Below are 14,505 nucleotides of genomic sequence, written 5' to 3'. Positions count from 1 at the left end.
GCAACCAATGATGGTTTTAAAGCTGATCCTATAACCGTGATTGATTAAATCATTTGTCCTTACAATGACCGTGACGATGCCTATCACATCTTATCAGAGCTGAACTTAGTGTAACAAACTGCCAAACAACTGCTTTCAAGAGTATTATATGGGGCAGAAAAGCAAGCAATACTTATAACCACCAAATATTTTTTCTTGACTGACAATCTTATGATTTATTGTATGACTGATTTAAATGACCAAGCACATTTAAATACAGATTAGAGACCACATTTATAACTAGACATGCACATTAGCCTACAATATGAACTACTGAGTATTAATTGCTCTCTTGGTGACTTTTTTGAAGTGACTTAATTTCATACTTTTCATTGATTTCTTGAGTCTTAAAAGGAGTCAAATTTTTTTTGAAAACAAATCTTTGGGCTACTTGATACTTTGAGTATACATTTTACCTGGCTTCCAGATAATACTTTTTTCTTCTCGCACCTCTTATTTCAGTGATTGAATCAACATGTAAGAGTATACAGTAATGGCATTCTAACCTCATAAAACATTTTTAGACTGCATTACACACACTGTTGGAGAAATGCAGTGAATGATCACAACCCATTGTGCTCTACAGAGAACTGAGACTGTTGGTAGTATACTTGCATGATGGCCTAATTTTTACCTTTTTTTTTGTAATTGTGACATCTCTATGATTTGCAGTGACAAGTATTTGCCAACAGGTGGCGACATTGTTTTATTTACTCTCATACCAACAAAGTGATTAAACTTAATCACATCAAGATTCCAACTCACATGCACTTTCAACTAGAATTAATATGACTGCTAAGCGTAGTAACCCCACAAAAAAACTGCTACAGCCATCATAATGAGAGCATTAACATCTACAATGTACTTCCACACCGGGTCCTCGCTGATGTCAGGCAGCTTCTGTGATGCCTCAGGAGTGTCTTGCTCGTGGGCCTGCGAGCCGCTGACGCTGCCCCCGCCACAGAACCGACCAACCAGGCGACAGATACAAGACTTGTTCCCCTCTTCAGCCACTGAGAGGAAGAGAGAAGAGTTAGTACTTTCTCCTAGATTTGTCTTTTTTTTGTGACTGACATCCTTTCTTTCTTACCTGCATCACTATTCTCCCTCATCCTCTCCTGAGCCTCTCTCCGAGCTCTTCTTCCATTCTCTTCCTGCTCCCAGTCCAAATCCTTCCTCTCCTCTTTTGAATGACGCAGGCTGAACACCAGACGATGGAGCTGAAAAGAAAACAATTTCATAAGCCACAGGAACAGACACCATTTGTAAATTTCCTCTAAAATGCTGGCAAGGTTTTGCTTAATCCAGTTGCAGATCAGGGCTCTCAAAATGCTTTCATGTTACGTAGGGCTGCTCAAATATGAAAAAAGTCATAATCACAATTATTTTGGTCAATATAGAAATCAGCATTATTTAACACGATTCCTCATTGACTTTTGGAAAGATGATGAATTTATTGAACTTAAAAAACAAAATAAGAGTTTACTTGCAAAACGTAATGTGCATAATAATCGTTTTCTGTGATCATTAGGAGCCAAAATCATAACCGTGATTAAAATCCCAATTAATTGCACAGCCGCCCTAATATCATGGCCCCCTAATGAAGATTTTGTCTTAAAGCTCCCATGGCATGAAAATTTCACTTTACGAGGTTTTTTAACAATACGAGTTCCCCCAGCCTGCCTATGGTCCCCCAGTGGCTAGAAATGGTGATAGGTGTAAACCGAGCCCTGGGTATCCTGCTCTGCCTTTGAGAAAATGAAAGCTCAGATGGCCGATCTGGAATCTCCTCCTTATGAGGTCATAAGGAGCAAGGTTACCTTCCCTTTCTCTGCTTTGCCCGCCCAGAGAATTATGCCCACCCACGAGGGAGAGACATCATGGCTTTCAAACGAGCAAAATGGCAGTTGGTCAAGGCCACACCCCCACCCTCCACCTTGCCCCCCCTTCTCCTCCTCAATAGCTACAGACACAGAAATGGCACATCCTAAGGAAAGCTCATTGTGGGACTGGCTCTTGTGGCTGTAATTCTGCACCAAGGCTGAATTTTGGGAAAGAGACTTCAGATACAGTATTAGGGGACCACTAAGGTCTATATAAAAGCATCCAAAAAGCAGCATGCCATGGGACCTTTAAGGAACTTGATATGACTGATATTTTGTGTACCTCCTGTTACACAAACATGTGGGGTCTTAGTGAATCAGTGCATCTGTGAGTTTATTAACACACTAAATCACTTACATGTAGATCCTCTATGGGCTGGGTGCAGTAGCTGACCACCAGCACCAGAACTGACGTACAGAAGAAGAGTATGATTGCAAAGTGGAGGTAATGGATCCCACACACCAAGAAAGGGCAGTAAGACGGGAAAACACAGCTGCCGGAACCGAACCAGAACTCAGGCAACATCCGGCACAGACCCATCAGCAGGCCGCCTATCAGGCCCCAGAAGGCACCCTTGAGGTGAAGGCAGATGGAAAATCAAATGTTCTGTTGGTATGATTCCCCCAGGTGTTTCATCAATGGTAATAGGATTTAATATGATGTTACCATGTGTGTCATCTCACCTTTTCATTGACCCTCTTCACAAACACAGCCAGGAGGAAGACTGAGGCGATAGGCGGCGCCAGATAGCTTGAGACTGACTGGATGTAATCAAACAGCTGACCGCTCTGAGCCGCCTGCACAACTGGGATCCAACAGATGCTGACGGCTACGATGCACAGAACCCAGACTCTAAAGAGGAGAGGAAAAACAAAAAGAAGAAATAGACGGGCGGTTGGTGATGCCTTCAAACCTATCCATATCAATTCACAGTATCCTACATTCATACACTTTGGAATAGCCCCAGAGTTTGTTTCAACAGAAGCCCTTAAGATAAACTTTTAAAGTCGTGGTATCAATAACATCACAATTAGCACGTGTATCCTGGGTCTCAGTTGAGGAGCTCAGTCTACTTATCTTAATGACATTTCATTGGCCACCTATAAACACAAACAAATTGTTTCATTTCAAAATGGTTAATGGCACAAAATATCAGCTTGGTAAGTTGAATGCAAAATCCCCTAAAAATTGTTATTATTAGTAAAGCCCTTACCCAAACCATAGCAGCGTAAATGCCATCTATGCATGGAGTAGAACCATAGCATCATGAAAAAGTACACATTGTTTTGTTCATTTAAAAAAATGTGTGTTGTAAAATATAAAAAGGCAGAACAAACTGCACTGCATGTGCCCTGTACTGTATATAGTGTAATCTAGTGGTGTGCGATACTGCAAAATTTGGTATCGATCCGATACCAAGTAAATACAGGGCCAGTATTGCCGATACCAATACGATACCGACACTTTTTAATAATTAAAGTGGATTCATCATCAAATTGCTAAATCTGAATGAATATTCATGACCTTTAAGTGTTTTTGTGATTATTAATAAGTTAAAACCCAGGACAGAATTTTCAAATGCTTGTTTGTATAAATTTGTTGTGTTAACACTGTATCTTACAGCATTTTTACAAATTATACAGCTTGCCATTTAATTTTTAGCCACACAGCGCTCCTCTTCCTCTCTGCCATTCTTCTGCTCCGTCTCTGTCCTGCTTGTGTGTGTGTGCTGCTGGCCGATGCCGGGCCTGGCTGCTTGCTTACTTATACAACATTAAATCACAAGGGGGGGGGAGCAAAGTGTGCCTGCTCTGCACTGTTGACAGGAGCGGCACTTGAAAGCAGCAGCACTTTTTTTTTGACATTTTAGGCCTTTATTCGTTAGGACAGCTTAGTCATGAAAGGGGAGAGAGAGGGGGAATGACATGCAGCGAAGGGCCGCAGGTCAGAACCGAACCTATGGCCACAGCGGCGAGGACTGAGCCTCTGTATATGGGTGCACACTCTACCGGGTGGGCTAACCAGTTGCCCGGCCAGGTCGCCTCTTTGATGAAACTGCAGCAGTGCACACTGGAGAGAAAAATCTCATTACATCGGTATTGATCAATATCAACGTTGGTAGGCTATCGATATTATCGATATTTGGATCGATCCACCCACCACTTAGTGTAATCCTTTTTTTTTTTTTTACATGCATAACAAACTGCTTGGGCATAATGGGTGTTTTTTTGTAACATATGATGCTCAGATGTTTCCCTGACAAAGACCTTGTAGGTCACAGCGTTTCATCATTGAATGTTTGTAAGCAAAATTCAGTGTACTTCCTTAAAAGTAGTGAATGTAGTCCAGTGACATATGGTTTGTAATCGGTAAGCACAAGAGAAAGACACCGTCCATTTACCTGCCCACAATAAGCAGCTCGCGCTGGGTGGCCCATGGTCTGATACGAGTCCAGATGTCCATGGTGAACAGGGTGCTGCTGCTGTTAAAGATGGAGGCCAAAGAGGACATGAGAGCGGCCAACATCACAGCCAGCATCAGACCTCTCAAACCTACACAGAGAGATCATGGCAGCAAGAAAAGGTGCGTGGAAGAAGAAGGGGACAGAGAGAAGATCAGAGGAAGTTGGCCAAAATTGGTGGTGAGAGTGGAAAGGATGAGAAAGTTTTTAGAAAGTAGTCTGTACTGCTGTGCATGTAAACCCACTGTTTGTTATGTGTTCTTACCATTTGGCATAATTGACACCACCAGTTTAGGATAAGCGATGTTGGAGCAGCCCACTTCAGTCCCACACACCCTCTCACACACCTCAGGGACAACACAGCCAACCTCATCTACAGGTGGAGGAAAAACACATACACAGCGTAAAGATAAAGATTTCTTTTTATGACATTTGCTTGATAAAAGTACAACCATGCAGAGCTATCATACTTCACCCTATGGTGTGTCTGTTGTTTTTGTCAACCCCCTTTAAATGTGATTTGAAAGTGCAAGCCACAGACCTGGGTAGAGTACCCTGCTGATCATGCCGGGGAACACCATGAGGAACATTGGCAGCAGTTTGAGGTAGCCACACATGATGCAGCCTGCCTTCACATGGGTCAGACTACGAGCTGCAAGGCACCGCTGGACTATCACCTGGAGTCAAACAAGACAGGATTCACACATAAGAAACATTTCCAAATGGAAATCTAGTCAAGGTTTATAGAGTTTGGTTCAGTATGTGAGTAAGCGCCAAAAGGGTCCATCTATTTTTGAATTAGGAGAAGTAGTTTTTTTTTATTTAAATTGTGTGTTATGTAGCCTTAATTAGAGTCAAATAAAAAAGGCGAACATGTTTCAATATAAACACGTAGGCTTAAACAGCTAATCTGTCAGCAGCCAATGAAATAACATGCCAGTGTCTCTTACTGCATATTATTTGGACCAATATTCATGTAACCACAGAAACAAAGGAAGCTAAACTACAGTGCCTTGCGAAAGTATTTGGCCCCCTTGAACTTTTCGACCTTTTGCCACATTTCAGGCCTCAAACATAAAGATATAAAACTGTAATTTTTTGTGAAGAATCAACAACATGTGGGACACAATCATGAAGTGGAACGAAATTTATTGGATATTTCAAACCTTTTAAACAAATAAAAAACTGAAATATTGGGCGTGCAAAATTATTCAGCCCCCTTAAGTTAATACTTTGTAGCGCCACCTTTGGTTGCGCGATTACAGCTGTAATTCGCTTTGGGGTATGTCTCTATCAGTTTTGCACATCGAGAGACTGACATTTTTGCCCATTCCTCCTTGCAAAACAGCTCGAGCTCAGTGAGGTTGGATGGAGAGCGTTTGTGAACAGCAGTTTTCAGTTCTTTCCACAGATTCTCGATTGGATTCAGGTCTGGACTTTGACTTGGCCATTCTAACACCTGGATATGTTTATTTGTGAACCATTCCATTGTAGATTTTGCTTTATGTTTTGGATCATTGTCTTGTTGGAAGACAAATCTCCGTCTCCAGTCTCAGGTCTGTTGCGACTCCATCAGGTTTTCTTCCAGAATGGTCCTGTATTTGGCTCCATCCATCTTCCCATCAATTTTAACCATCTTCCCTGTCCCTGCTGAAGAAAAGCAGGCCCAAACCATGATGCTGCCACCACCATGTTTGACAGTGGGGATGGTGTGTTAAGGGTGATGAGCTGTGTTGCTTTTACGCCAAACATAACGTTTTGCATTGTTGCCAAAAAGTTCGATTTTGGTTTCATCTGACCACAGCACCTTCTTCCACATGTTTGGTGTGTCTCCCAGGTGGCTTTTGGCAAACTTTAAACGACACTTTTATGGATATCTTTAAGAAATGTCTTTCTTCTTGCCACTCTTCCATAAAGGCCAGATTTGTGCAGTATACAACTGATTGTTGTCCTATGGACAGAGTCTCCCACCTCAGCTGTAGATCTCTGCAGTTCATCCAGAGTGATCATGGGCCTCTTGGCTGCATCTCTGATCAGTCTTCTCATTGTATGAGCTGAAAGTTTAGAGGGACGGCCGAGTCTTCGTAGATTTGTAGTGGTCTGATACTCCTTCCATTTCAATATTATCGCTTGCACAGTGCTCCTTGGGATGTTTAAAGCTTGGGAAATCTTTTTGTATCCAAATCCGGCTTTAAACTTCTCCACAACAGTATCTCGGACCTGCCTGGTGTGTTCCTTGTTCTTCATGATGCTCTCTGCGCTTTACACGGACCTCTGAGACTATCACAGAGCAGGTGCATTTATACGGAGACTTGATTACACACAGGTGGATTCTATTTATCATCATTAGTCATTTAGGTCAACATTGGATCATTCAGAGATCCTCACTGAACTTCTGGAGAGAGTTTGCTGCACTGAAAGTAAAGGGGCTGAATAATTTTCACGCCCACTTTTTCAGTTTTTTATTTGTTAAAAAAGTTTGAAATAGCCAATGAATTTCGTTCCACTTCATAATTGGGACCCACTTGTTGTTGATTCTTCACAAAAAATTACAGTTTTATATCTTTATGTTTGAGGCCTGAAATGTGGCAAAAGGTCGAAACGTTCAAGGGGGCCGAATACTTTCGCAAGGCACTGTATATGGTTACAATGAAATGACTCTTTGCTTCTACTAAAGTGGTTGTATGGCTGTGATAAAGGCCACATGCAGTTAATAAATGCAGTTTTCCTTGCATTGCATTATGTATGGCTGGAGAGTTATTTGGTTCGTAGGTCTCCCTGATCATTCCTGCTCCTTAAAGGTGCCGTAGGTAGGATTGTGAAGATCCAGGCTGAGAGCCAAAGAATTTGAACATCGACAACTTCTGTCCCTCCCCACTTTCTTCTAAAGCCCAAAACGGTCTCCTAAGCCCCTCCCCCCACAAGGGAGAATGAATGTGTGCATGTGTGCATGAGCAGTGACTGACACGCAGTTCGACCCCCCTCCCCCGGCCTTGATTGGCGCATCTGAACAGGGAGGGGTGGATTTTTGCAAATCGCACTACAGGCTGTAGGTGGTGCCAGAGGAGCCAGATTTTGTTTTTTAAATGACCTGCTTCATGTAGTTCTACTGGAACATAGGGTCAGCAAATATGACAGAAAGTTAGTTCTATAAGTCTTACTTACTGCACCTTTAAGGATAGGCAAAGATGCTAAATAGATTTTTCCAATACAGGAAACAGGAAAAAAGGTGGTAAATTATTAAAATGATATACAGTATATATATATATATATATATATATATATATATATATATATATATATATATATATATATTGTTTTTATTTTATTTATTTTTTGACCAAAATAATACAGATTTCTAAGGCATGATATTTTTTATATTATTAAAGGTTTATTTATATAGGGACATAGGGATTTTTGAAGGTGGCTAATGTTGGGATACATTTCAAGTGGTCTGGCAGGGAGTTCCATAATTTTGCCCCGTTTACTGAAAAGGCAGTTTGAGCAAATTATGTTCTACGGAAAGGGATACGACAGTTGCCTTTTGACGCTGCTCAGGTGGTGGATCTGGTACCGCTTTGCTTTCTTGTCATTGTTTTGCAAAGGGGTGGAGGAGCAGTGTTATTTAGGTATTTGAAGACCAATTTAACAAAATGCAGGGAGATAAAATTAGCAAAACTTAAAATCTTATCTTATCTTACTGTAAGATGTTAAGAAGTCAGATTCTGGTCTTATCTCAATTTAAACCAAACATGTAGTTACTAGACGTTGGTTGATCTATGTGTATACCTTGAGCACTAATACCAGCTCTGTGTGATGGAGAAACTAAAGCAAAGCTTTTCAACGTCAACGTCAAACTGGGATATTCACCTGGTCTGAACACCAGTACCAGCCTCCCACTATAGCAATCCCAAACAGCACTCCAGGCCAGGGCAGGTCCCCTGTGGTTGGGTCCCTCAGCATGCTGAAGGCATCCTGTCTGGGGGTGTAGCAGTGGGGGGAGATGTTGTAGCGCTGGGGATCCATTGAAGAGAAATTGCTTGGCATAGCAGAGTTGTATTTGGCCAGCAGAGCATTGTAGCCTCCTACTTCAGCAAAAGCTGGAAGTCAAAAGGAGAAAGGGTAAGTTCTTTGTAATTTCTGTGTATTTTATGCTGGACCCTAGTGGTGTTTTTCCATTCAAAGTGATGACACTCAATTCACCTCCGAATTCCATTCAACCCTTAAATTCGCATAGCTGCGTGGTATGCATGAATATCCCTGTTATTACATTAACAACATGTAAAACAAGATAGTTTTATGTTAAAAAAAAAAAAGAGAAAGAAAAAAATACACACACTGTATGCTTTGCTCTTTCCAACTCAGCTCAAAAGTCCAAAGCTCTCTTGTTGTCCTAACTAAAGATATGAGTCAGCTGCTGAGTCAGCACTATCATCTCAACGCATCACAAATTCACAGAAGAAGGTGGCCTTTTTTTTCCTCCTCCACTGGTTTCTTTCCCACTTTTATCTTGTCTGCCTCCTTCTTTGTCAATAATCTACACAAGGATTATACTGGTATATACTGACCAAGTATAAAGAAATCAATAAAGTTGCAGGGGGTGGTTGTCGTTGTGTAAGCTGAGGTGGAGAGTTTTGCGGCTCTGCAGCGTCAGCGTACTGTACACTGCTGCAGTGAAATGAATGATTACTGACCCTAGTTAATCTCTTTCCTGTTGTGAAGCTGCTGGGGAGGGGCATAGCCACAGGCCTAGAGGGACTGACAGAAGCCAAAAACATGAACTGTGTTTAGTGTGAATAAAAATATCTTTTGGAAGGTTAAATATGATGTACTTACAGAAGCCGGTGAGGACGAAGGCCCCGGCAATGATGACAAAGGTCTGAACTGTGTCAGTGTACATCAGAGCAGCCAGGCCACCTGATAACACAGTCACGCACCTTAAAATACACACACTTATACAAATGGTGACATTTAAAGAGGTACATCAACAAATTCGTATTGCGCTTTGATAAAGTCGGGGGACTTGCAAGAGACACGTAAAAAGAACTGAAGCAGCAGAGGGTGATACATACTGATTGATAGGCCAAGCTCCAAAAACATTTTTCCCACAATGCAACATGTAGCATATTTTCATTAAACCCCCTCTTCCCTTATGAATGCTCACATCTTTCAACCCCCCCCCCAGTTTGTAACACAGGTTTTCTGTTTTGAATTTGCAGTTTCCAAGCCCAAGCCAAGATAACCCTGATGACATGACTTTGACATGATAAGGGGACATTCTTTTCAAATTTCAGAGTGCTTCCTCCAGAGTCATAGAAGACATTATACAACTGTTTTCAGAGGCTAAATAAAAATAAGTTTACTTAAAAAAAAGGAACACTACCGTCATTATGGGTAATCTAATGCTCATGTGTAAAATTGGACTAGGCTCATTACATATAGCCTACATACCTGTAACAGTGTACAAGGCTGTTATTAACAGAAGGGTGATGACGGCCAAGTAGATGTTCCACCCTAATGCCTGCTGGATAAACACAGCCCCCGAAAACATATCCACCTGGAGAGAGACAGAGACAGGGGGGGAGAGAAGGAACGAAGAAAGAAACCTACTGTATGTTTTTGTTTTCTCAGGCGGGATGACTCACTGAGATCTTGGTGAAAATGTAGAGGAACAGAGAGATAACGGAGAGGTAGAGGCTGATCCTGGTCCCTCCGAACCTCTTCTTCAGGTACTGCGGCATCGTGATCACCTAACGCAGCACATTTCACACAGTGTGTGTATCAATATAGGAAATTACAGAAGTCATCATGTCAGTGAACGATACACTTGTTAACACATGATAATACAGCCTGAACTACTTACCCCAGCTGTGAGGTAGACAGGTACAAACAACCAGCCCAGCAGCAGCACGATGAACAGAGCCTGACACAGTAAATGAACAATGGTATGTATATGCACAATGTATATGTATAACGTATGACATGTTAAATCATGTTATCATCCAATCCACTGTGAGAGACTTTTACCTCTTACAGTAGATTCAGGTGGCTTTTGGCACAAGAGTAATGTATGCATGAATTCAGTGTTTTAAAATGGTGATTCATGGGAATTAAACTGCAGAGTTGTACAAGCTGTGAGTATGACTTACATTCCACTCGAACCCTCCCACAGCGATGCCACTCGCTGCCCCAGTGCCTGCCAGGCCCACAAAGTGACCACTACCAATGTTGCTGGCAAACAGAGATGCACCAACCTGAATTAAAAAAAAGAACACAGAAAATCATTGAAGAGACCAAATCCAAACCTACAGGAGTACCGTGACATCATACAGTATGAAGACTATGACCAGAAATGCACAAAACAGAGACATGCATAGCATATTCACCCATCAAAATCTTTATGAGTTTCAAAATCGAGCCATATATTGCCCCTTTTCTGGAAGGAACCACTATATTTTGTTACTTTTTAAGATACAAAAGGATATGACCTGTATTTGGACAAACTTTGCCTTGACATCCTTCTATGACTAAAAGACATGAACTTACAGATTACAATACTCCTGCCGCATACATTTTTGATAAGGGTTCTCTACACTTTTTTTTTTTTTATTTACTGAGCAGGACATTTTACAGTGTAAAAATAAACTTCAGCCCCCTCTGATGGATAAACTATGAAATGATAACATAACCTTTGCATTTCTGTGCTGCAACGTCTTATTGGCAAACATATACACTGATATTAATAAGCTAATATTGGGCTGGCTCTTTACTGAACTCACCGGCCACCAGCTCATGGTGCGTCCTGCCAGGAAATATCCTGCAACTGTCCCACGTTTGGTCTGAAACATGGCCTAAAACACAGACAGGACAATTGTGTTATTCTCACAAACCAAAATCAATGTCACCTGTGTTTCCTTATACATACAATTATGAGACGTGCATATTTTATGGTGGTATACATTTTTTTATTTAGTCATAATAATCTCCCAAAGATTAGACTCAGTCTCAGTTACGCACACAGACTAACACAGGTGCACTCACCCAAATGCCGACACTAATAACCATGATGAAATATCCAACAATGACGGCGATGTCTGCCGGGTTGTTGATGATCACTTTGTCTGACGAGGGATCCGCCATCGCTTCACTTATCCTGTAGCTTGATTTGATTAGCTTTCTATACTACAACCTGCCTTTGATTTATCCGGAGCTTTGCCTCTAATAAAGCCTAAAAAATACCACCTTCATCTGCAAAAAAAAAACTAAATGTACTAAAAATAAAAACCTGCATCTGTAGAAGAGCGATGCCTCGGCAGTAGATTAGTAGTGGTCAGTCCAAGTGAGAACTTTGGCCAGCTGTGACTGTGACAATGGGCAGCGCCAGCAGTTTATTAGAGGAATTATTAACACCCAACCATGAACAAACAGGTATCAGTAATGTAGTTCCTCTGGATTTTCAACATTTCACATGCAGAAATGAAGACTTGTATCTATTAAAGGCCTCTTTATGCCCAAACAGGTACTTAATGTGCCCCCACCATAAAAAAATAATTAGCCAAAATACTTAATCATTGTTCCTGCAGTTGTAAAAATTCACCAGTGAAAAACATATAAGAAAACAGTCCTTTAATCATTTGATAGCACTGCTTTCATCAAAACATCCATTTGCCTTTCAGTTCACAAACTTGGTCAGGTGTACAAATGAGGGCAGATTCACTTCTCTGAATGGACACACAGTATTTGGGTGTGTGCCTGTGTGCAAAGAACTTGTGTTAAACAGATTTTAACCTCAGCATAGAAAATGTGCAAACACGCACACAATCACCTTCCGCGTGTCATACGAAAGCACACGAAGGAAAAAGAAAAATCAACTCATGTGACATTTCAAGGTGAAAAATTCAGATATTTGAAATGAAAAAGGCAACACAAACTAAAGCTCACATCTCATCACCAACCAAAATAACAAAAACTAAAATAAAAAAGGTATCGGTTGTGTGTTTGACTAGTGAACTTACTACTTATTAAATAAAGTAACTGGTGGTGTTAAACATCTGCTGTTAGCTGGGAAATTGGGGAAGTTTCACTATTCTGTTCTTGAGGGAGTCATTTTAACACTTTGGAAAGTTTTACAAGTTAGGATGGTTTGACTGAAATCTACGTTTGAATCTATTGGTAGGTTATAACCCAGTGGAAAGCAGAGCTATGAGACAAACCTGACCAGTCTAATTTGAGTCCTTTTTGGGGGAGCTACTAGCCTAGAAATCTAGACGCACCCTAGCAGCAGCAAATGTAATTTGCAGCCAGCCAACATCTTGATGTGGGTCTGGCGTGTCAGGCTAGGGAGCTACATGAATTTGGCCTCAATGATCAAGTTTTACAATTACATTATGTGAAATACCCTCTCTTTTTCCTCACCTAATTAATGCTCTTTAGCAGGTTTAAATTTTTAATTTTCAGGCTACTATTGAATTATTGCTTCAGCAATAAATCCACTTTACAGATCTAGGATCCTGTACACAGTCACACTACGCCATATCCCAGTTGTAAGATCTGAAAAAGGAATCCTATTTTGCCATTACATCCTGTATCCATCCCAATTTCTTCTTTTCAGTTGATAATGTATTCACAGAATCTAAACTGCGTCAATGTTAACCAATCTAAAGTTACGTGTGAAAACTAATATCTGGCCTGCAGTAATGAAAACGGTGATTGTTAAGATGCTTAGGTCAACTCCGCAGGTTCTGAGTGAATTAAATAAAAAAAATAAAAAATAAAAAAAGATTTCCCTGCTGCTATTTTAGCATTTAAAACTAATTCATTTTAATGTCACAGACATCTTTCAGTGACTTTCTCTGTGTCTGACTTTAAGCCCAAAACAATCTCAAAATATCCTTGTTTTATTGCCTTGTTTGGTAGTTTGCAATCTGATGACAACACTGGTAGAATTCTGCCATTTTCAGACACAGCTGGCAGTGGTTTTCATATGCACATATCCCCCGCAGAAGTATCTGGATTTCATCAATGTGAGTAATTAAGAGAGGAAAACAGAAGTGAAAAGATTAAGGAAAACATGGTGGCCTACAGCAAAACAATGTGCTTACATTTGTGGGCAAACGTTCTGACCGTTCATAAAATCAGAATTTAACAATTAAGTTACTTTAAAATCCCTTTCAGATCTCAACACATCTGCTCCTGTTTGACGAGTCCGTCTTAGCCTATAGCGCCATCCTGCAGGACGCCGAGCTGTAGTCGGAGCAAAAAGGTTACCATTTCGAAACAACAACAACAAAAACCTTTGAAATACATTTCAATAAATTAGGTACAGTGCTAATGTGTTCAGATAATCCATTACCTCCACGCCAAACACATTCACGGGTCCTGTGGCTGGAGCGACTAAAACCAAAATGTTATTTTGACACGGCTGCTATTCAAGCAGACAACTGTTCCCCTGGCTTGAAGGTTTAGCAAAGGTGCGGTAGTCTGGACACAATTTCTGTAAGTCATCTTCACGACACCCGCACATGTTTACCTTGCGCCCCTGTAATCTCACCACGCTAGCTGAAAAGAACAAGTTCAAGTTTTCTTTGCAGCACATCTTCACAAACGTCTATACCAAATCCTTTTACTTAAAACACACATTGTCATATCTATTAATATGGAAGACGGTGTTCTGGCTATCATCTTTTTGTGTATTATCCAGCCTTATCTGCACATTTCTCCCACTGCTATGTTCCACTTGTTTGAGGCAGGACCTTTAAAAGAGCATTTAAGAACACCAAACATAAGCACAGTTTCTACCAAGTAAAAGGACGCCATCTGGTCTGTGTGCCATATTTGGGATCAGCTGGAGGGATCTGACTGCCTGCGTAGTGAGACCCGTGAACAGGGCTTTGCAATATTCAACACTAGGCAGTGTCCAGGGGACAGGTATTAGGGGTGGGGGAAAAAAATAAATCGATACAGTATAGTATCGCAATATTTTTCGTGGCAATACTGTATCGATACACAGATCTTTTATGATATATGTGTTGGTCAGTCTGTCTGCTTGACAATCCCATTTTGCAACAATAAAATTGAAGTGAGATGAACAAACAGAGAAATGTATCTTTTTCGATAAAACA

At 40.9% G+C, this 14,505-nt stretch overlaps 1 protein-coding gene across 1 annotated transcript; it reads right to left on the bottom strand.

Moving 5' to 3' along the window:
• Nucleotides 1-39: 39 nt before the first annotated feature.
• Nucleotides 40-14,417, bottom strand: slc5a2 (solute carrier family 5 member 2). The gene is made up of 15 exons (XM_039779224.1): nucleotides 11,426-14,417; nucleotides 11,164-11,235; nucleotides 10,534-10,638; nucleotides 10,248-10,307; nucleotides 10,030-10,134; nucleotides 9,836-9,941; nucleotides 9,221-9,301; nucleotides 8,255-8,484; nucleotides 4,926-5,061; nucleotides 4,650-4,757; nucleotides 4,325-4,475; nucleotides 2,607-2,775; nucleotides 2,281-2,496; nucleotides 1,130-1,259; nucleotides 40-1,052 (listed from the first exon to the last, which is right to left on the bottom strand). Exons 1-15 carry the CDS (start codon nucleotides 11,522-11,524, stop codon nucleotides 835-837), a joined length of 1,986 nt encoding a protein of 661 aa, XP_039635158.1. The 5' UTR covers nucleotides 11,525-14,417; the 3' UTR covers nucleotides 40-834.
• Nucleotides 14,418-14,505: the final 88 nt, after the last annotated feature.

Source organism: Perca fluviatilis, chromosome 2 (assembly GCF_010015445.1).
Source record: "Perca fluviatilis chromosome 2, GENO_Pfluv_1.0, whole genome shotgun sequence".
Taxonomy (NCBI): Eukaryota; Metazoa; Chordata; class Actinopteri; order Perciformes; family Percidae; genus Perca; species Perca fluviatilis.
This window is presented reverse-complemented; position numbering and strand designations above follow the sequence as displayed.